The following is a 23,651-nucleotide window of genomic DNA, read 5'->3' on the forward strand; positions in this document are numbered from 1 at the left end:
ATGACATTATCTAGTAAAGGCAATTGCGTAAGGACCATGATCATTTGTAACGTATAGAATGAGTCATCAGTACTGGCTTGAGCTCTTCTTCCCCTTTCTTTACTAAGTACAACAAAGAAACCAATATTAGTTCCGCGCCAAATAACACTTGAGTAAAAGACCTTATACATCAAAATTTAGTAGCCAAGCACTAACTACAAGTTCCTGTGGTATCTAGCATTTTCATAGTGTTACGTCCCAAAACGCTAATTACGTAGCTAAGCATGCATAATCATCATGGCATTATGTTGTGCAGATTTATATGTTAATTTAAGCTTAAATATACTTCAAAAATACCTTGCATATAATTAAAGCCATTTAGAAAGGAGGAGGAAAAGAAAAAAAAGGAAATGCTGAAATTTTCTTCCTGCGGTCTGACCAGGAATAGTCACAGTCTGACCGTCAGAGGTAACCACATAGGCTTTCCACGTGGATTTCTCATGGTCCAGCCAGTACCTCCCGCGGTCTGACTGCCAGCGTGCAGTAACACTTAAAGGAATTGATCACTCTTCCTCTCTCACTCTCACTCATTCTCTTCGCACGAACCGAGGGAGAGGACAACCCCGACAACCAGAGATCGACGGAGGAGACTTCCACAAGCTCCTCGAGGACTTCCCAGTCCATCCCCTTCATCCTCTTCACCGAAGGAGTTTCTACGCGCATTCTTCCACCTCGAGCTCATAAGCCACCCTGGAGCCCGATCTCCAAATCGGAGCCTCCCCAGAGTGGACACCTCTGGTAGATAGTTTCCCTACGTTGAGGTAAGACACCCACTACCCTTGCCCCGTCATTCCAAAACTCTAGTTGGTCCCATTCCTGATTAGGCCCAACCTCAACCCTAGCCTAGTGCTTGTCCATGGAGCTTCCCGAGTTTGGCTCGATGCATATCGTCCAAATCACCCTAGAAGCACTCCACTAGTCTCCTAGAGTATTTTGGTACCCTTCACGGAAGAAAGACTCACCAGAGCCTTTGCCAGCGACCTCACAAAGGTTCTGCTAGCAGAGCTCCAGCGATTTGACTGCCACTGTGCCTACGGTTTGGCTGCCAAGGCCAAAACTCTCTACATACCGACGGTCTGACCGCCACTATAACGTAAGTTTGACCGCCAGCTGCTGAAAACTTTATGAACTCATGTTAACTTATCCGAGGTTTGAACCTTCAAAACCCTAATCGTTCGGCGATCTTTTACAAATGTTTTCGAAACACAGTGCCCTATTGTTATATGAGCATGCATCATGTGCACACATTTTTTTTGTTTATTTATTTATGTGATGCATTCTTGGTTTATTTAGAGTGTCGTGCCGATGGTTTGAGTGAGCGAAGGCGATGCCAAACTTTCAGAGTTCTGTGAGTGTTGTGCATGTAGCGTCAGGCAAGCGCCAGAGTAGCAAGGCAAGCATCTAAGCATACTCAACCCACTACTTTGGATAGATTGTGTCTAGTATGATAAATTATGCTTTATGTATGTTTGCAAGATTAGCGTTCCAGAGTCGGGTGATATGGGTAGAACCGATGTTGATGCATTACCTTAACCTTGATATTGTTGTTGATACTTATCCTTGTAACCTGGGTATAATAATGTTGATGTCTAACTTCAAAGGTTAACTGAAATGATTAGCAACGGATAGGTCCTCGGTACAAGTTCAGTGGTGGTTCAACCATTACTTGCGAGCTTAGGGCTTACTTATGGTTCACAATGATAATGACATTGGGATGGATGAGTTGTAAGGATGAGGTGAGATGTGGGCGGTGCTAGGGGTAGGTCGGGAGGTGAACCCTGATGCCATAGACCACTTGCATCATTTAAGCACCGACCGTTGTTGCAGTTGGTTCTAGCACTTTCCGTACTAACCACATGTTGATCTAATGGTAAGACAAGCCAATTATCATACGACGTGCTGACGCTTGCCTTGCGGCCCTATGACACATAAGAAAAAAGAAAAAGAGAAGCAAGGTGGAAAAGAGCCGAAGGTGTCCAAGACATGCTCGCGGTAACCCATGTGCTATAGGGACATGTGCAAGTGGGTAGTTCCGGGTATAAGAAAGGTTGACACGAGTACCCCCTTGTATGGGCTTGTGTTGTCACGCAAGCCAAATGGTCCTCGAGTCATGTAGGTAAAGTTGTACCCCCTGCAGGGTGTAAGAATAATTCTAATTGCCACACTCTCGGTCATGAGCATGCTTTTATCCATTTGCAGCAGTTGTAGAGTCGCGAATGTGGGATAATGTGGTATGGTATGTTGGGATGTAGTTGAGATGATTCTGTCACATATATGTTTATGATAGTTCTAGTTACATATATGTTTATGTCGCTATTTATAGGGTAGAAATGTGCCTATGGTTAAGAATATATGCTCATATGTTTGTGTCAAAACTGCTTTTGCATGTGAATCTACTTAAACTTGTGGTCGTTCCTTGCTAATCATCCAAATACATAATCCTTGGAGTCGGGTTATTTATATGTACCCAATATAGATTAAGTCTTGTGAGTACCTTCGTACTCATGCTGCTCTTTCAGGTGCTACTGACGTGGAGGAGGTAGTGTTTGGCTACTTTGCGCCCGTCGATGTAGGTGGTGGGGATGAGTAGTGCAAACTACTTGGATGATGTTATTTTGGGGTGGAGCCTAAGGGCATATGCCTCCACCTATCTTTTGTTGTTGATAGATGTTTTCTTCTGTGGCGTAGTTTCTCTTTTGGCTAGGGATGATCTGTTTATTGTCCTCCTAGCTCTCTTTTGTTGTAAATTGTCAGAAATTGTTAATACTCAAAAACTTGTAATATATGTTAATTACTCGCTCTTTCTTAAGCTTTGTTGTGATGACCTATGTTGGAAAGGCGTGTGTTCTAGTCTTGGGCACAAAACACATGCCGGGACTACCGGAATGGTATTCTGGTTAATCATTGTAGTCGTGATTATAGAAATAATTAATTTAATAATTAATTAGAATACTATTTGGATGGTTCCCCACAGCGTGGTATCTGAGCTTGGTTTAATGAAGTAGCCTAAAAATGCTTACGACATCAATTAGCGAAATGTGTCAACTCCACTAAAGCAACACACTAAAGCTTCTTTTTTATCTCCTCTTGCTAATATGTATGAATTTTCTACACTATGCCTCAAAGATTAAAATATGTTTGTAGCCATATCTAGATAACAATAGTGGTTGTTGGATCGAATCGCTTTTGTAGTTGGAAAGTTTCATCGCATGTGGGAAGCGGGGAAGATGGCTGCTGGTGCCAGACTTCAAGTAGTATGACCGCCAGTTAGCGATCTAACTGCTGGTGACTGCGGTCTGACCACCAGGGCGCAATCTGACTGCTGACACTTGCGCAGAAAATGTTGTGAGTTGTGAGCTAGTCTACGTTCTCACATATGGTGCACTACACTTTTGAACATGCATTCTCCTTATATTATGATGCTCTAGTGTTCATCATTTGCCTTGGTTCGACCGATGTCATTTCCATCAAGTCGGAGTTCAATATGCAGGATTCTAAGAAAGGTTTCTTGCCTATGTAACATGGCATCACTCTTAGCAAGAGTTAGTGTCCTTTGACATCTGATGAGCTCGACAGGATGAGTGCGATCCCATATGCTTCTGCTATCAAGTCCATCATTAATGCTATGCTTTGTAGACACCCATATGTTTCCTATGCTATATGTGTTACAAGCAGATACCAATCAAACCCGCGTGAAGTTCACTAGGTAATAGTAAAAAATATCCTCATGTACTTGAGAAGAACTATGGATATGTTCCTAGTCTATGGAGGTGAGGAGGAGCTCGTTGTAAATGGTTGCACCGATGCTAGCTTCCAAACCGATAAGGATTATTTGAGATAGCAATCTGGTTTTGTGTTTTGCTTAATGGAGGGGCAATGAGTTGGAATAGCTCCAAGGAAGAAACGATGGCTGATTCCATAATGGAGGCCGAGTATATCGCAGCTTCTGAAGCTGCAAAGGAGGCTGTTTGGATCAAAAAATGTGTTTCTGAGATAGGTGTGGTGCCTAGTTGTCGGTGACATGGGAACCAGAGGTCCCCAAGTCCCGAGGCCAGAACAGCAGAGTGCCACGTGGTGCCCTCCTGAGGTCCAAGAAGACCAAGTTCCAGGAGAGGGTACTCGGGGCCATGAACAGTGGCCCCCGAGCACCCGAGTTCCCCGATGACAAGAGAAGTCAGTTCCGGGAGAGAGTGCTGGGGGCCGTGAACAGTGGCTCCCAAGCACTCAAGTTCCCCGAGGACCCAAGCAGTCAGTTCCGAGAAAGAGTGCTCCGGGCCGTGAACAGTGGCCCCTGAGCATCCGAGTTCCCCGAGGACCCAAGCAGTCAAGTTTCGGGAGAGAGTGATTGTAATAGCCCAAAAGACTTAATCATGTCATTAAGCATCATAAACATCATTGGCATCATGCTTAATTGTTTTGGTGATTTATGAGCTTGCATTTTCAGTTAAACATAATTGTGAAAATCAATGTTAATTAGTGCATTATTAAGGAACTCACAATATTACTATACAATATAGGGCTGGAAACAATTTTAGAAATTAGTACATGACATGCGGGGAATATAAATGATTTTTTCCAAATTTTTGGGAAATATTTTGAAGGCATAATAATTACCACAAGTTAGAAAAGCTAGCATCTTTGAAGAATTTTAGTTTGAAATTGGCTTAGGCATTATGGTTCAAACCAGTTAAATGGGTTGTTTAGGATTTATAGTTTGACGCAAAATTTATCCCACGAGTTTTGCTCCACGGGAAGGTTTCCTTTCTGATTGGAGACTGGTGAGGAGATATTTCTTTTGGCCGTTACTGTTCACGCGCCCGCCTCTCTGCTCTCTGCTCTCTGCTCGCCGCCGCCCATGCTGACTTTGGAGGCCGGCAAATGCAGCACGCCATCGAGTCACGGCTCTGAGCCTTCGAGAGGAAGCTTGGTCGCGCCCTTATCCCTTGCCCTCCTCGGCTCTCTCTACTCACTCTCCTTCCTCTCTCTCTCACGCGGCGCGGAGCAAACGCCGAGCACACGCACACACGGCAGCCGGCCAAATCCACACCGTTGAGCCAACCTCCGCCCCAGCCAAGCCCCCAGAGGCTCAGGTGGAGCTTCGCCGAGCTCTCACTGGGCAAGTCGACGCTTTTCCTTGCCGGATTGGAGCCCCCCCCCCCCCGCGCCGTCTTCCTTGGCGCCGGCCACCGAGCTCCGCCCCTCTCCGTCGACCCGCTGAACCACCACCTCTCCGGCCCGACCGAACCCTCTGTGAGCTTCCCGCCCTTCTCTCTCTCTTGTGCGCGTGTGTCTTGGCCCTCAGCCCATAGCCGGCGCGGCGTTCCTCGACGACCGAGCGCCGCCGCCCATGGCCGCCCGTCGCCGGCCTAGCTCCGGTCGGGCTCACCGGCTGTGATTACCTTAAATGGACTCCCCACTTCACGCTGGTGTCGCCGGTGCTCTCCGCTGGCCGTGTCGCACCGCCGTTCGCCGCCGGCGACGTCGCCCGAGCCGCCAGCGCACTGTGTTCTGGGCGCGGGTCAATTTTGACCCGGGTCAAAGTACACCGACCCCACTGTCAGTCGCAGCGGCTGGCCGAACCCTAGTAGGAAAAGGTTTTAGGGTGCTTAAGTATTCGGAAAAAAATCGGAAAATGCGAAATTGGATATTTGTTTAACTAATAAATCGGCTGAAACATTGTAAAATGCATACGAAATGGAATATGGCTCCAAAAATTGTGAAACAAATTTTGTTAGCTTTATTTGCTCATGCTCTACATGTTAAAATTATTAGTAACCATGAAATATGTGCTGGAATTTCCTTAATTAAGGTAATGTGTTTAAAGCCTCATTAATTCATAACTAAATATTGGTAACTCCAAAATTGATGAAATCAATTTGGTAAATCTTATTAATTGATTCCCTGCTCATTAAAAATAATCACCCTCGTGTTAGACATGATTAAATACCTAATTAGGGTTAAGCTTTGTGTTAAGCTTAATTAATCCAGGAAATGAGTAGATGCTTAACATTAATCCAAGTGAAAAAAATCTTGAGGCTTTGAACTCATGTCATGATGCAATTCATCTCCACCTTGTCATGCACTGTGGAGCATCCATCATTGCATGTCATTCGTGCTCATCATTGCATGCGTTCTTCAGTAGTGAACGAAGAATCGGAGCGTGACACGAGTGTGATCGAAGGTGACACAGAGGCACCCCACTTCTGCGAGTTCTGTTCGGGAAGTATCAGGCAAACTCCAGAGCAGAAAGGCAAGCATCTAAGCATACTGCACCCCTTTGTTCAAATTAAATGGAGTCTAAAATTGATAAATTATGCTTTATGTATGTTTGCATGTGTTGAGTCCAGTGTCGAGCTAATATGGGTAGAACCTATGTTGATGCATTATCTCTACCTTGATTTATTGATGAATCCTTATCCTTGTAGCCTTGATGAAATAGTTGGTGTCTAGCTTCAAGGTTTATTCGAAATGCTTAGCAAAGCTTAGGTCCTCGGTAGAAGTCGAGCGACGGTGCTGCCGTTGTTCGCGAGCTTAGGGCTCAATCACTGTTTATAGATGCAAGATAAGGTTAAGATGAATGGTTGAGATGTGAGATTGAGACGAGATGTGGGCGGTGTTAGGGGTATCTTCTGCCCAGGAGGAGTCCTCTGGGTAGTTCGGGAGAGGAACCCAGATGCCATAGACCGCTTGCATCGTTTAAGGCCGTCCATCGGTACAGTTGGCTCTAGCACTTACCGTACTCACCACATGCTAATCTAACGGTAAGGTAAGCCGATTATCTTATGCCGTGCCGACACTTGCCTTGCGGCTCTATGACGCGTAAGAGAAAAAGAAAAGGAGAAGCAAGGTGGCGGGGAGCCGGTGGTGTCCGGGACACGCTCGCGGTAACCCCGGTGCCATAGGGGCATTGCAAGTGGGTGGTTCCGGGTATGAGAAAGGTTGACTCGAGTACCCCCTTGTGTGTGCTTTCGTGAGTAGCACAAGCCGAATGGTCCTCAAGTCGTGTGAGTAAAGTTGTACCCCCCTGCAGGGTGTAAGAACAATTCGAATTGCCGCGCTCTCGGTCATGAGCATGCTATTGTTTCATTTGTATCGGTCGTAGAGTTTACGAATGTGGGATAAGGTTATGGTATGATGGTTTTGGTTGGTGGTTTGTCGATGAGGTACCATGGTTACTATACATACATGTTCAAGTTGTGGTCTACAGAGTAGACAGGTAGTTGTTCTTGGAGTTAAGTATAGCTGCTCACACATATGTGTCTAGGTTGCTTACCGCATATGTTTTACTTAACTTTGTGGCCTACTCTTGCTAACAGCTCAATGCATAATCCTTGGAGTCGAGCTAAGTATATGTGCTCTATATGGATTAAGTCTTGCGAGTACCTTCGTACTCATGCCTGCGCTTTCAGGTTCTGCTGGTGAGGGTGATGCGTTGTTTGGCTACTTCGTGCCCGCCGATGCAGGTGGTGGGCAAGAGTAGTGCATCCTACTCTGGTGAGGCGTAGCTTTTGAGGTGGAGCCTAAGGGCATATGGTTCCACTCTCCTTTTGTTGTTGTTAAGGTTTCTTTTTCCGCTGCGTAGTTTCCATTTGTGTAAACTATTGCAAATGGTTGCATGCTTAAGAACTTGTAATATAACTTTAATTACTCGCCCTTTCTTAAGCTATGTTGTGGTATGCTTGTTGGAAAGGCATGTGTTCCGATCTTGGGCATAAACACTTGCCGGGACTACCGGAATGGTATTCTGGTTAATCACTGAGGTTGTGATTATGAATAATGATCCTCCTAGTGATTAATTAGAATACTGTTTGGACGGTTCCTCACAGTGCTCGGGGCTATGAATAGTGGTCCCCGAGCACCCGAGTTCCCTGAGGACCAAGAGAGGGCATATCCGGGAGAGAGTGCTCGGGGCTGCGACTAGTAGTCCCCGAGCACTCACAGTTCCCTGAAGGCCTGAGAAGTCCTTCGCCGGTGGTCCCCACAGGGGCTCAGCGGTGAGGTGTCAACTGGTGAGAGGCCCAATGATGCATTTAAGAGGGCGCATGGCCTGTCACTTCCAACCACTCCCCCCACGCTTGCTGTCAGTCCCTGCCACGGTCTGGCAGGGAGGCGTGGGGACATTTAATGCACAGGTCCCATCGCGCGTCCCCCGGTGCACCTCAGGATAACATCACAGGGCTCGAGGCACAACGCCTGCCACCCTGTTGTGTCAGGCTCGCTCTGACCGAGCGGGCACGCGGGGCTGCTCGGTGGCTGCCCAGCGGGCCCTCCCCGCTACGCCCGCTGGAAAGCGGAATGATGACGACGAAGACCGGATGAGGGCATGTTTTCAACCCTCCCCGTCACCTCACGTAGCAGCCTATGATGGATGCTTTCCATTTATGGTGCCTTGGAACTTGTGCCAATCCTTCCTGGGCACGCCACTCGCCCCGCCGAGTATAAAAGAGGGGTGGGCTCCCCGGAGAAGAGGAGGGAACACACGAGAGGAATCTTTTAGAAGACGACGAGTCTAAAGGACAGATAGAGACTTAGACTTGGATCAACCGAAGAGCAAGCAGCACGAAGCTCTAGACTTAGACAAATATTCTTGTAACACAACAGATCCTCAGAGAGACATTCTCAGAGCATTTATAGCATACACACAGGAGTAGGGTGTTACGCTCAGTGCGGCCCGAACCTGTCTAAAAATCCCCTGAGCATTTACTTCCTCCTGCATCCGATCATTCCACCCCACCTGCATCTCATTTACTCCCATTTATTTCACGTACGAGGTGGGTTCAGAATCATCCCCCCGGCCGAATCTCAAAGGGGGTCCCTCCGGATCCCCGCTTAAGGAGTTCACCCTCCGACAGCTGGCGCGCCAGGTAGGGGGGTTGCATCCCTGAATCCTCTTTGTTTCCTGCAGAAAAGATGGTAGGTGGACATCATCTCCAACGCACCGGCTCAAGCCCCAGCGAAGAAGTGGAGCCCATCGCTCAGGAGGCCCCAGTCTCTGCTGCTCCTCAGCAGCAGCAGCAATGGTCCGTCCATACGGTGCTCCCCTCTCATGGGGACAATGGCGCTGGGCCTAGCAGGGTCACCACCGCCATCCCAGGCGGGCCGCCTAACCCTTAGCAAGCGGCAGACACTCCTGCTGCGAGATCTACATCCGGACAGCGCCGGGCGCCATTACGGCGCAGGCTCGCCTTCGGCGATGCCAGTCCTGGGAGTGCGTTGCTTGCGGCGCAAACGCTCCTTAGGCACCTGCCTGTCCAGGCAACGGGGGAATCCCAGAAGGCCGTTGGCTTCAGGAGGTGGCCGCCCTGGTGGGCACAGCTCACCGGCAGGTGCTGGCCGAAAGCTCCCGTGCCACCCCCCACCGCGGCGCAACCAAAGCCGGCCCATCATCAGGTGGCGACAAAACTGGCCAGGGGGCCTCCAGGCGGAGTGCCCCCCCCCCCTGGCCACAACCGGAGCTCAGGACCTTCTCTTACACCTAAACGAGCAGAGGGCTGCTGAAGATGTGCGCGTCACCCTCGAGCGCCAACGGGAGTCCCAGCAGGAGGCCGAGGCAGAGGACCAGGCTTCCTCTATGCCAGCCCATGACTGCCAGGGTTCCCCAGCTCGCCGGCATTCACCACCCAAGGGCGCTGCCCACATTGCAGGATATGGCACAGGCTGCCGCGCGTTCACCAACGAGCTCTGTCGGGTCAACTAGCCCATGAAGTTTAGGCCAGAACTACCAAAGAAGTACGATGGGTCCATCGACCCTGTCGAGTTCCTCCATATCTACACCACCGCTGTCTAAGCGGTGGGTGGCAGTGAAAAGGTTATGGCCAATTACTTCCATGTAGCCTTGAGGGGCTCTGCCCGTTCCTGGCTTATGAACTTACCCCCAGGATCTATTAGTTCCTGGGATGATCTTTGCCACTAGTTCGTGGCCAACATTCAGGGCACGTTCACACACCCTGGCTTGGAGTGCGACCTCCACGCCGTGAAGCAACAGGAGGGGGAGATGCTGCTGCGCTTCATATAGCGCTTCAGCTAGGTCCGCAACACCATCCCGCGGATAACCCCCCATGCCATCATCGTTGCATTCTGGCAGGACGTCCGCGACAAGCGGATGCTCAAAAAGCTAGGTACGCATGAGGTTGAAACCACCGCGGAGCTCTTCACGTTGGCCGACAAATGCGCGAAGGCGGCGGAGGCTCAGGCGTGGCATGTCCCGCGCCCTGAGCAACCCGCTGCCGACCAACCAGGTTCTTCCTGCTTTGATAGGCAGGAAAAGAAAAAGAGAAGAAGGCGCGATATTGCCCCAGTTGTACCGGCGGAGGGCCCTGCTCGTAGGCTTGCAGAGGGCCCTAACCGCAGGATGGCAAGCCGAGTGGCTGCCGACAGAAGGCCCGCTCCAACGAGGGCTCTAGCTCCCGTGAGGGCTCCTGCTCCCCCGACGGCTCCCGCTCCCGTGAAGCCCGAGCCGGGAAAGTGGTGCGAGATCCACCAGATTGAGTGGCACGACCTCACAGAGTGCCGGTCAGTCAAAGGACTCGTCGAGCGGCGCCAGAAGGAGCACGAAGAGCATCGCAGGGGCAGCGATGACAGAGCCATCCCCGAGAACCAAGAGCTCGGGTTCCAGGAGCCCGAGCACACCGTTGCCTTCATCGACGGAGGCGCATACACGCCCTCCTCCCGCCGCTGCGTCAAAACCATGCGGTGCGAGGTGTGCTCGGCGACCCCGAGCACTGAGGCCGCGAGGCCCCTGAAGTGGTCGGACACCCTGATCACGTTCAGCCTGGCGGACCACCCCGTGAGTACTACAGGCGTGGGGCGACTACCCCTGGTAGTGTCCCCCACCATTTGCAATGTAAAGCTCAGTAGAGTGCTGATCGATGGAGGTGCCGGCCTAAACCTCCTCTCCCAGGAGGCCTTTGAGAAGCTGCAGGTGCCTTCCCAGCTCCTAAAGTCGTTGCTCCCCTTCTACGGGGTGACGCCGGGGCACACTTTGCCCCTCGGGCTGGTCGAGCTACCCGTAACATTCGGGAGCCGGGACAATTTCCGAACAGAGAATGTCATCTTCAATGTCGCAGAAGTCCCTCTCCCCTACAACGCCATACTCGGGCGCCCAATGCTCACTCAGTTTATGGTGGTCACGCACTATGCCTATCTCACGGTTAAGATGTCGGGCCCCGCAGGCCCCATCTCCGTGCCCGTCGAGACCAGCATTGCTGTCTCCTGCGCCGAGCAGCTCTACTCGGCCTTGGTCTCTGCTCGGGCCGAGGTCGAAGGACACCCAGGGGGCCCGGGACCCTCTTCATCCAAACCCCGACAAGCCGCCAATGCCTCCGTTCCTACGGAGGAGGTCGTGGTGCACGAAGACTCCTCCCAGGTCGTCCAGGTCGACGGTGACCTGGGCGGCAAATAAGAGATCGCGCTCGTCACCTTCCTCCGAGCTAATGTTGACGTGTTTGCATGGCAGCCGTCCGATATGCCCGGGATCCCTAGGGAGGTGATCAAGCACCACCTTGCTGTGCGGCCCGACGCACGGCCGGTGAGGCAGAAGGTCCGGCGGCAGGCGCTCGAGCACCAGGAATTCATCCGGGAGCAAGTCAGCAAGCTCCTTGACGCTGGCTTCATCCGAGAGGTCCCCCACCCAGAGTGGCTGGCAAACCCAGTCATCATCCCGAAGGCCAACGGCAAGCTTCGCATGTGTGTCGACTACACCAACTTGAACAAGGCTTGTCCAAAAGATCCTTTTCCTTTACCCCACATAGATCAAATTGTAGATGCCACTGCGGGGTGTGATCTTTTATGTTTTTTAGATGCAAATTCGGGTTATCACCAAATCCGCATGGCCAAACAAGATGAAGAAAAAACTTCTTTTAGTACCCCGGTGGGGACCTATTGTTATGTCTCAATGCCTTTTGGTTTGCGCAATGCTGGGTCATCTTTCCAGCGGGCCGTGCGTATTACCCTTGACTCCCAGGTTGGCCGCAACGTCGAGGCTTACATCGACAATCTCGTGGTCAAGTCCCGAGACCGCGCCACCCTGCTGGAGGACTTAGCCAAGACTTTCAACAGTCTCTGCACTACCTGTCTAAAGCTCAATCCCGAGAAGTGTGTCTTCGGGGTACCCGCGGGCAAGCTCCCCATTTTTTGGTCTCCAGCCGAGGAATCGAGGCCAACCCAGAGAAGATCCGGGCCATTGAACAGATGCGTCCCCCGGCTCGACTCAAGGAAGTCCAGCGTCTCACTGGCTACATGGCAGCCCTAAGCTCGGGGAGCGAGGGCTCCCTCTCTTCAAACTCCTGAAGAAGACCGGTCACTTTGACTGGACACTGGAGGCCGAGCAGGCCTTCCAAGACTTGAAGAAGTACCTTACCTCACCACCCGTACTGGTGGCCCCCTCCGAGGGCGAACCTTTATTGCTCTACGTCTTGGCCAGTCCTCAGGTCGTGAGCATGGTGCTGGTGGTGGAGTGTGACGAGTGCTCAGGGCAAGGTGCTGGGTCCCAGCTCCCGGCCGCCCCCGAGCAGCCTTCAGTTCTCGGGGCTCCTCCCGAGTAGGGAGTCGAGCCCGAGACCACGGCTCCTACCGACCAGGGAGTCAAGCCTGAGACCACGGCTCCTCCTGACCAGGGAGTCGAGCCCGAGACCACGGCTCCTCCCGACCAGGGAGTCGAGCCCGAGTACTTGGCCGACCCCGACCACGGTGCCGAGCTCAAGGGCTGTGGCAAGCCCACGGGCGAGGCCTCAGTTCGGGCCCACCGTGTACAGCGATAGGTGTACTTCGTCAGTGAAGTCCTCCGAGACGCCAAGATAAGGTATCCCCAAGCCCAGAAGATGCTCTACGCTATGCTCATCGCTTCCTGGAAGCTGCGCCATTACTTCCAGGTGCACAAGGTCTCAGTGGTAATGACATATCCACTGGGGCCGATCCTCTGGAACCGAGAAAGCACTGGGTGCATTGTCAAGTGGGCAGTGGAGCTGGCGGAGTTCGACCTGCACTTCGTCAGCCACCAGGCAATCAAAAGCCAGGCCCTGTCTGACTTTGTGGCGGAATGGACGCTAGTCCCCGAGATCGACCATGAAGAAATCTCCGCATACCCCGGGCAAGATGGGCCCGAGTATTGGGTCATGCACTTCAACGGCTCCCTCACGCTGAAAGGCGCGGGGGCTGGAGTGGTTCTCACCTCCCCAACGGGTGAAGTACTCCGGTACATCGTGCAACTGCATTTCTGAGCAACCAACAACATGCCGGAGTATGAGGGTCTCATCGCTGGCCTCCGAGCAGCAGTGGGCCTCGGGATTCGATGCCTGCTGGTCAAGGGAGACTCCCAACTGTTGGTCAACCAAGTGTCCAAGGAATACTAGTACACGGATCCTCAGATGGCGACGTACGTGGCAAAAGTCAGGAGGCTGGAGAGGCACTTCGACGGCCTGGAGCTGCGATACATATCTCGCCAGGACAATGCTCTAGCCGATGACCTCTCTTGCCTGGCCTCTTCCCGGGCGCTCGTCCCAACTGGAGCTTTTGAATAAAGGCTCACACGGCCATCCGTTCTACCTGCCGACCTGGACGAAGGGGAACCCTCGAGCCTAGTTGAGGGAACCCAGGCGGCGCCCTCAGTGGGAAGTCCCGTCAGGGTGCCACCGCTCGATGGGTTCTCAAGATGCCTCGTGGATCGATGATATATGAGGGTACTTGAAAGAAAATATCCTTCCCGGGGATGATGCCTCTGTCGAGAGGATTGCACGGCAGTCCAAACACTATGCCATAGTAGATTGAGATCTCTATCGGCGCGGCACGGACGGTGTCCTCCTGAAATGCATCACCTGGGTAGAAGGCAGTGAGCTTCTCACTGAGATCCATGAGGGCGAGTGCTGTGGCTATGCATCGTTCCGCACGCTGGTTGGGAAGGCCTTTCAACAAGGTTTCTACTGGCCTACAGCTCTCCAGGACGCTTCCGAGTTGGTTCGGCGCTGCAGGGCGTGCCAGTTCCACGCAAAGCAGATTCACCAGCCAGCTCAGGCTCTCCATACCATCCCCCTGTCATGGCCCTTCGCGGTCTGGGGGCTGGACATCCTGGGTCCATTCCCCCGAGCAATCGGGGGCTATGAGTACCTCTACGTCGCCATCGACAAGTTCACCAAGTGGCCGAAGGCGGTCCAAGTTATCAAGGTTACCAAGAACACGGCGCTTCAATTCATCCATGGTATCACAAGTTGCTTCAGCGTCCTGAACAGAATCATCACCGACAATGGCACCGAGTTCACAAGTGCCCTGTTCGGGGACTACTGCGAGGACCTCGGCATCAAGCTCTACTTCGCCTATGTTGCTCATCCTCGGAGCAATGGGTAGGTCCAAGAGCATTAATATCATACCAGACACACACAGGAGTAGGGTATTACACTCCGTGCAGCCCAAACCTATATAAAATCCCTTGTGCATTTATTCCTACCAGCTGACAATCATCCTTCCCGCCTAGACCTCATACATTTGCATTAATCCCACGTACGAGGTAGATCCAGAATCAGCCCCCCGTCGAATCTCAAAAGGGGGGTCCCTCAGGATCCCCGCTGCGGTGTTCATCCGTCGATAGCTGGCGCGCCAGGTAGGGGGGTTGCACCCTGAATCCGCCTCATTTTTTGTAGGAAAAATGGCAGGCGGACATCATCTTCAGCGCACTGGCTCGAACTCAAGCGAAGAAGTGGAAAATGTGGCCCAGGAGGCCCTAGCTCCTGCTGTTCCTTAGCAGCAACAGCAGTCGGCCCGCACGGCGCCTCCATACATCTTGGACAACGGCGCTGGGCCCAGCAGGGCCGCCAAACCCTCAGCAACCGGCAATTGTCCCTGCCGCAAGGTCAGCATACGGACAACGCCGGGCGTCGTTACGGCGTAGACTCACCTTCGGTGACGCTAGCCCAGGGAGTGCTTTGCTTGCGGCACAAGCACTCCTTAGGCGCCCGCCTGTCCAGGCAGCGGGGGAAACCACGGAGGGCCGTTGGCTGCGGGAGGTGGCCGACTTGGTGGGCACGGCTCACCGGCAAGTACTTATCGAAAGTTCCCGCGCCACCTCCCACCACGGTGCAACAAGAGCCGGACCATCTTCGGGTGGCGGCAGAACCGGCCGCGGGGGCTCTAGACAGAGTGCCACCCCCTGGTCACAACAGGAGCTCAGGACCTCCGCTTGCACCTCAATGAGCGGAGGGCCGTTGAGGATGCGCGCGTCACCCTCGAGCGCCACCGAGAGTCCCGGCGCGAGGCTAGGGCGGAGGACCAAGCTTCCTCTATACCGGCCCGCGACCACCGGGGTTTCCCGGTGCGTCGGCGTTCACCCCCCAAGGGCACGGCCAGTGCTGTGGGATACGGTATGGGCTATCGTGCGTTCACCAGCGAGCTCCGCCGGGTCAACTGGTCCACGAAGTTCCGGTCAGAACTACCGGAGAAGTACGACGGGTCCATCGACCCCGTCGAGTTCCTCCAAATCTACACCACCGCTGTCCAAGCGGCGGGCGAGAATGGAAAGGTGATGGCCAACTACTTCCACGTGGCCTTGAGGGGCTCTGCATGCTCTTGGCTTATGAACTTACCCCCAGGATCTATTTGCTTCTGGGATGATCTGTGCCACCAGTTTGTGCCTAATTTTTAGGGCACTTTCATGCGCCCCGCCTTGGAGTGCGACCTCCATGCCGTTAAACAGCAGGAGGGTGAGACGCTAAGGCGGTTCATATAGCGTTTTAGCCAGGTACACAACACCATCCCGCGGATCACCCCATACCATCATTGTCGCCTTCCGGCAGGGCATCCACGACGAGCGGATGCCCGAGAAGCTAGATACACATGAGGTCGAGACCACCGTAGAGCTCTTCGCGCTGGCCGACAAATGCGCCAAGGCGGCGAAAGCTCGGGCGTGGCACGTCCCGCGCCCCGAGAAACCCGCAACCGACAAAGCAGGTTCTTCCCCCTCCGATAAGTGGGAAAAGAAAAAAGAGGAAGAAGCGCGACGCTGCCTGTGTCATGGCGATGGAAGGTGCTGCTTGCAGGCCGGCACGCCAGGCGGCTGTCGACAAGAAGCCCGCCCCCGCGAGGCCTGAGCCGGGAAAATAGTGTGAAATCCACCAAACTGACTGGCACGACCTCATCGAGTGCCGGTCAGTAAAGGGTCTCGGGGAGCGGTGCTAGAAGGAGCGCGAGAAGCACCACAAAGGTGGCGACGACAAGGCCACCCCCGAAAATCAAGAGCTCGGATTTCAAGAGCCCCAGCACACCATCGCCTTCATCGACGGAGGTGCGTACATGCCCTCCTCTCGCCACTGCGTCAAAACAATGTGGTGTGAGATGTGCTCAGTACCGATTAAAAAATGCCTTGGTAAGCTATTGCCTCACCAACTAGCTAATCAGACGCCTGCAGAAGAAAAGCTTGATCCCAGCGAATAGAAGATGCGCAGCTTAGGTGGAAGGCGAAGATGGCAACCCCGGGCGCTGCGGCCGCAAGGCCCCTAAAGTGGTCGGAGACCCCGATCACCTTCAGTCAGGCGGACCACCCCGCGAGTACTGCAGGAGTGGGGTGACTGCCTCTGGTAGTGTCCCCCACCATCTGCAATGTGAAGGTCAACCAAGTGCTGATGGACGGGGGTGCAGGCCTGAACGTCCTATCCCAGGAGGCGTTCAAGAAGTTGCAGGTGCCTCCGAAGTGCCTAAAGCTGTCCCTCCCCTTTTATGGGGTGACACGGGGACACACACTACCCCTCGGGCAGGTCGAGCTGCCCGTCACTTTTGAGAGCCGGGACAACTTCCGGACGGAGAACATCGTCTGCGATGTCGCGGAAGTCCCTCTCCCCTACAACGCAGTCCTCGGGCGCCCGACGCTCGCCCAATTCACGGTGGTGACACACTACGCCTACCTCACGGTCAAGATGCCGGACCCTGCCGGCCCCATCTCCATGCCCGCCGAGACCGACAGCGCTGTCTCCTGCGCCGAGCAGCTATACTTGGCCTTGGTCTTCGCTCGGGCCGAGGTTGAGAGACACTCGGGGGGCCCGGGACCGTCTTCATCCAAACCCCGACTCACCGCCGACACCTCCATCCCCATGAAGGAGGTCGCGGTGGGCGAAGACTCGTCCTAGGTCATCCAAATCGGTGGTGACGTGGGTGACAAATAGGAAAGCACGCTCGTCGCCTTCCTCTGAGCTAACGCTGATGTGTTTGCATGACAGCCGTCAGATATGCCCGGGATCTCTAGGAAGGTGATCGAGAACCACCTAGCTGTGCGCCTAGATGCACGACCGGTGAGGCAGAAGATCCGTCGGCTGGCACCCAAGCACTAGGAGTTCATCCGGGAGCAAGTCAACAAGCTCCTCGACGCCGGCTTCATCCGAGAAGTCCTCCACCCGGAGTGGCTAGCAAATCCCGTCATTGTCTCGAAGGCCAATCGCAAGCTACGGATGTGCGTCGACTACACTGACCTTAACAAGGCTTGCCCAAAAGATCCTTTTCCTTTATCCCGCATAGACCAAATTGTCGATTCCACCGTGGGGTGCGATCTTTTGTGTTTTCTAGATGCAAACTCAGGTTATCACCAAATTCGCATGGCCAGGCAGGATGAAGAAAAAACATCTTTTATTTTCCCGGTGGGGACTTATTGCTATGTGTCTATGCCTTTTGGTTTGCGCAACACTGGATCTTCATTCCAGCGGGCCGTGCGCATTACCCTTAACACGCAGGTTGGTCGCAATGTCAAAGCTTATGTCGACGACATCGTGGTCAAGTCCCGAGAATGGGCCACCCTGCTGGAAGACCTAGCCGAGACCTTCAATAGTCTCTGCACCACCCGCCTGAAGCTCAACACCGAGAAGTGCATCTTCGGGGTACCCGCGGGCAAGCTCCTCGGTTTCTTGGTTTCCAGTCGGGGAATCGAGGCCAATCCCGAAAAGATCTGGGCCATCGAGCAGATGCGCCCCCTAGCTTGGTTCAAAGAGGTGCAGCGCCTCGCCAGGTGCATGGCGGCCCTGGGGCGCTTCATCTCCAAGCTCGGGGAGCGAGGGCTCCCAGTCTTCAAATTGCTGAAGAAGACCGGTCGTTTTGACTGGACACCGGAGGCCGAGCAGGCCTTCCAAGACTTGAAAAAGTATCTCACCTCACCGCCCGTACTGGTGGCCCCCGCCGAGGGTGAACCTTTATTGCTCTATCTCGGCTACTCCTCAGGTCGTGAGCATGGTACTGGTGGTGGAGCATGATGAGTGCTCGGGGTAGGGTGCTGGGTCCGAGCTCCCGGCCGCCCCCGAACAGTCTCCGGGTCTCGAGGCCACTCCCGAACAGGGAGTCGAGCCCGAGACCTCAGCCGGCCCCGACCACTGTGTTGAGCTCATGGGCTGTGACAAATCCTTGGGCGAGGCCGCAGTTAGGGCCCGTCGGATATAGCGACCGGTGTACTTCATCAGTGAAGTTCTCCAAGACGCCAAGACAAGATACCCCCAAGTCCAGAAGATGCTCTATGCAGTGCTCATCACTTCCAGGAAGCTGCGTCACTACTTCTAGGCGCACAAGGTCTCGGTGGTAACCACATACCCACTGGGGCCGATCCTACAGAACCGAGAAGGCACTGGGCGCATCATCAAGTGGGCGGTCGAGCTTGCAGAATTCGATCTGCACTTCATCAGCCGCCATGCAATCAAAAGCCAGGCTCTATCTAACTTTGTGGCAGAGTGGACGTCGGTCCCCGAGATCGACAATGAAGAGTTGTCCGCATACCCCGGGCAAGACGGGCATGGGTACTGGGTCATGCACTTTGATGGCTCCCTCACACTGAAAGGCGCGGGGGCTGGAGTGGTGCTCACCTCCCTAACGGGTGAAGTACTCCAGTACGTCGTGCAGCTGCATTTTCAAGCAACAAACAATATTGCAGAATACGAGGGCCTCATCGCTGGACTCCGAGTAGCGGTGGGTCTCGGGATCCGGCGGCTGCTTGTCAAGGGTGACTCCCAGCTGGTGGTCAACCAAGTATCCAAGGAATACCAGTGCGCAGACCCGCAAATGGCGGCATACGTGGCGGAAGTCAGGAGGCTGGAGCGGCACTTCGATGGCCTGGAGCTGCGGCATATACCTTGCCGCGACAACGCTCTTGCCGATGACCTCTCTCGCCTGGCCTCCGCCCGGGAGCCCGTCCCGACCGGAACCTTTGAAGAAAGGCTCACACGGCCATCCATCCTACCTGCCGACCAGAATGAAGGGGAACCCTCGAGCTCAGTCAGGGGGACCCAGCTTGCACCCTCAGTGGGAGGTCCCGTCAGGGTGCCGCCGCCCGGCGAGCGCATCGTGCTTACTAGTAGTTCTCTAGAATCCTCGTGGATCGACGAGATTCGAGGGTACTTGAAAGAAAACATCATTCCCGGGGACGATGCCTCTGTAGAGAGGATTGCACGGCAGCCCAAACGCTATGCCATTGTAGATGGGGATCTCTACTGGCACGGCATGGACGGTGTCCTCCTGAAATGCATCACCCGGGCAGAAGGCAGTGAGCTCCTCACTGAGATCCACGAGGGCGAGTGCGGTGGCCATGCATCGTTCCGCACGCTGGTCGGGAAGGCCTTTCGGCAAGGCTTGTACTGGCCAACAGCCCTCCAGGACGCTTTCGAGCTGGTTCGGCGCTGCAGGGCGTGCCAGTTCCACGCAAAGCAGATTCACCAGCCAGCTTAGGCTCTTCATACCATCCCCCTGTCGTGGCCCTTCACGGTCTGGGGGCTGGACATCTTGGGTCCATTCCCCCGAGCAATCAGGGGCTATGAGTACCTTTATGTCGCCATCGACAAATTCACCAAATGGCCAGAGGCGGTCCCAGTCACCAAGGTTACCAAGAACACGGTGATCCAATTCATCCGCAGCATCACAAGTCGCTTCGGCATCCCGAATAGGATCATCACCGACAATGGCACCCAGTTCACAAGTGCCCTGTTCGGGGAATACTGCGAAGATCTCAGGATCAGGCTTTGTTTCACCTCTGTTGCTCATCCCCGTAGCAACGGGCAGGTCGAGCACACAAATGCCGAGATTCCGAAGGGGCTCAAAACCCTAACCTACGATGTGCTTGCAAAGCATGGGAAAGGGTGGATCGACGAGCTACCCGCTGTGTTATGGGCCAATCGGACCATGCCAAACCGGGCCACTAGGGAGACGCCTTTCTTCCTCGTCTACGGCGCCAAGGCAGTCCTCCCCTCCGAGCTCATGCTCGGCTCCCCTCAGGTGAATGCTTACTTAGAGGGCGAACAAGAACAACGAAGACGCGACAACGTCGAGCACTTGGAGGAGCGTCGGTGATGAGCCGCCGTCCGAGCTGCTAGATATCAGCAGAGCCTAAGGCGCTACCATCAGTGCCACGTCTGGGCCCGGTCACTCGAGGTTGGGGATCTAGTTCTCCGACGCGCTCAGACGTGTGAAGGAAAGAATAAACTCTCCCCCATGTGGGAAGGCCCCTTCATCGTGACCGGTGCCCCAGGGCAAGGCTCGTTTCGGCCGGCCACAGAGGATGGGCAGCCTCTCCCAAACGTGTGGAACATCGAGCATCTGTGCAAGTTTTATCCACATATGAGTGTGTTTGTGCTCGGGCCACCAGGCTAGGGGCCTTTCCCCTGCCCAAGTTGGTCGGAGGCTGCCACCAACCACGTAAGTTAGCACTTGCTATTTATTTTCATCACTTCTGTACGAATCATTAATATATGCCCATATTACTCTTATTTTGAGTTTTTTCCTTTGGAATCCATATGTTTAATCTGCTTGGTGAGATGCTCGACTTGTGCGAGAAAAATACTCTCTCTCTCATTTTCCCGCTGATAAAAACGGATCCCAGTCGGTATGCGCCACGAGTAATCCTACCGCTCGAACAAGAGTGGTCGGGACTGCCTAGACCCCAGGGGTGGGCTGTCGGTGCTCGGCCTGGTCTGCCCTACCCAGGGCACCACCAAACCGTGGGGACTCTTGGTTGCATTTCCTCCCACGCACGTCTCCGGTCTATTTGTTTGAGAGGTCATAGGGCGAAAAGCATTCACTGGTCGTGGCGTGTACCGTGCCAGGTGGACTTGTTTCCCGAGCAAAGAAGTTTGTGTCTGTTTGTGTCTCTTTGACTCAACAGCTACGCACTCGTGAGGGCTCGGGGGCTGGACGCTCGGGTGGTTCTGCTTCTTGAACATGAGTGGCCGGGGCAACCTAATTTCTCGGGGGTAGACTGCCGGGCTCGGAGCCCGGCCAATGCCTCTCAAGACATCAAGGAAGAATAAACAACATCAAGAACAAGCACAGATAGGAGTTCGATTCCAAGGATGGCTTCTATTACACTGAAAGGAACCATTCAGGAGGGAATCACTCCCATATTTACAACATTCAAAAGAACAAAAACCCTAACTTTTTACAGGCTAAGGAGGAGGGCATGCTTCGCTGCTACTGTCGCTGCTCGGGCTCGGCTCCTGCACAAAAGATTTCGCCACCTCGATGGCGACGTCGCGGATGGCCTCCGGGGTGGTGACTTCCTCTGCCTCAACCAGCCCGTGTCGAGCGGGCTCCAGTGAGAAGGTGGGGTCTCGGCTGCGATAGCAGGCGAGAATGTGCTCGGCCACACTTTGGGCCAGCGCACGCCCCTCCCGGGTCGCTAACTCCTGGACAGCGGCAGAGAGAGCCTCGAGGCGCCAGGCGATCTCTGAGAACACCAGGGTGAGGTGGCCTATTGTTTCCATTTCCAGCCCCTGGTCACCCACAGACACACGCCCGAGCCCGGCTGCCTCCTCGGAGTCCCGCGCCCACCGAAGGATATCCCGCATCATCAGCTTCACATGCGTCCGCTCTTGAAGGACGGCATCAAGCTCCTCCTCGGCGTTCTTCAATCGAGCCTCGAGGCTACTGATGTTGGCGGTGATGGCAGGGACACCCTTCACGGCCCGCGCCTCCTCGAGTCGGGCAGCCACCTCGATCCGGGACTGCTCCAGTTGCTCGGCCCGGGCCTTGATGGCCTGCTCTCGGGTGGCTAGGTCGGCCTCCTGGTTGGCGACATGCCCCTCCCGGACGGCGAGTGCTGACGATGCCAAATCAGCATCTGCCTCGCACCGTGCGATCTGCTCCTCCCGGGCGGCAAGCGCTGACGACGCCAAGTCGGCATCCATCTCACGCAGGGCGACCTGCTCCTCCTGATGGAGAACAGCGGTGCGACTGCACTCAAGATCATCGTTCTGGTAGCAGAGGTCCTCCTGTGCAGACCGCACAGCATCCTCCCTCTGGTTGGTTACTTCCTCCTGTGAGGCAACCTGCTGCTCGCGCCGGGCAAGTTGCTTCTCGCGAGCAACCAGCTCACCGGCGCACCTCCTCGACGCTTGGTCGCGCTTCACCACGAGCCGCTCCAAGCGGTCGGCCTTCTCCTGCGCGGCAACGGCCTTGTCGTGGGCCTCCTCCAGTGCCTCCCACTCCACGGCCAGCTCCTGCATGGACTTCTCGTAGGCCCTGTGAACCGAGGCCACACGGGTCTCCAGCAACCTGCGGACCTCCTCCAGCCGGCCCCTTTTGTTGACTAAGGCAGCGCGCTCTTTCTCGAGCTCGGCCCACTCTGCCGCAACGGCTGCCTCGAGCCGCCCAATGACCTCCCGAGCGCTTCCCAGCACCTCGGGGAGAGGTTCTGGGGCCTGGCCAGGTGATGGCCGGGGGCTGGGTCCCCTGCGAGCCCTCTCAGCCCTCTCAGCAGAGGCGCTCAGGGACCCCGACGGCAACCGCGCCGGTGCCACCCTTGTCGCGACAACCTCCCCTGCAGCCATTTGCACCTCCCTCTGAGGGCTTGAGGCAGGGCCGGTCGGGCCTCTCAGCTCAGAGCTGGCTGGGGCTCTCGGCTCAGGGTCAGCTGGGGCTCTTGGCTCAGGGTCAGCCAGGGCTCTCGGCTCAGAGCCGGCTGGGGCTCTCGGCTCAGGGTCGGCTGGGGCTCTCGGCTCAGGGGCAGGGGACGGCCTCGGCTGCTCCGGGGACTTCTGGCCTCCTACAGAGTCCTTGGGCGTCCTGGAATGAAAATAGGTTAATCCCCAGGCAAAATCCGGGCAAATTGTGCTCGAGAAAGAAAAGGGGCTTACGTGGTTTTGGGCCCGCGGTATCGCTATCGGGACTGCGGGATCCGGAACTCTGGGTCTTGCGGCCTGGGCTTAGGCCCGGGCTCCGGCCTCCTCCTTTTCGGTCGGGGGGGGGGGGTGGGCGGGGCTCTCACCCTCGGACCGTTGTGGGCTAGTCCCAGTGTCCGCCCTGGAGCCTGCTCCCGAAGACTGGCCGGTCCGGTCGGCAGCCGTCGCGCCGCCGGCTGGACTCTGGCCCCCAGGTCGCCATGAGCTAGTCCCAGCCTCCACCCCGCAGTCTGCTCCCAAAGACTGGCTGCCTCGACCGCCTGCCGTCGCGCCGCCTGCCGTCGGCCTTGGTCGCGGAGGTGACGGCGACGAGGATGAGGACGGTTGAGGGATATACGCCCGGGGATGCTTCCCCTTATCGCCCCAGGTCGGCGGCCTGCTGTTGTCGTCGGTGGCGCCCCGCCCTCCATTATCGTCCACCCCGGGGATATGCAGAGTCATGAGGTCTCGACGCCCCAGACAGTCAACCAGCCCCTGGGCGTTAAAGGCCGGCAT

General features: G+C 54.9%; 1 protein-coding gene across 1 annotated transcript; it reads right to left on the reverse strand.

Moving 5' to 3' along the window:
• Window positions 1–21,422: 21,422 nt before the first annotated feature.
• Window positions 21,423–23,651, reverse strand: LOC133897823 (uncharacterized). The gene is made up of 2 exons (XM_062338651.1): window positions 23,251–23,651; window positions 21,423–23,040 (listed from the first exon to the last, which is right to left on the reverse strand). Exons 1-2 carry the CDS (start codon window positions 23,649–23,651, stop codon window positions 21,423–21,425), a joined length of 2,019 nt encoding a protein of 672 aa, XP_062194635.1.

This window comes from Phragmites australis, chromosome 17, assembly GCF_958298935.1.
Source record: "Phragmites australis chromosome 17, lpPhrAust1.1, whole genome shotgun sequence".
Classification (NCBI taxonomy): Eukaryota; Viridiplantae; Streptophyta; class Magnoliopsida; order Poales; family Poaceae; genus Phragmites; species Phragmites australis.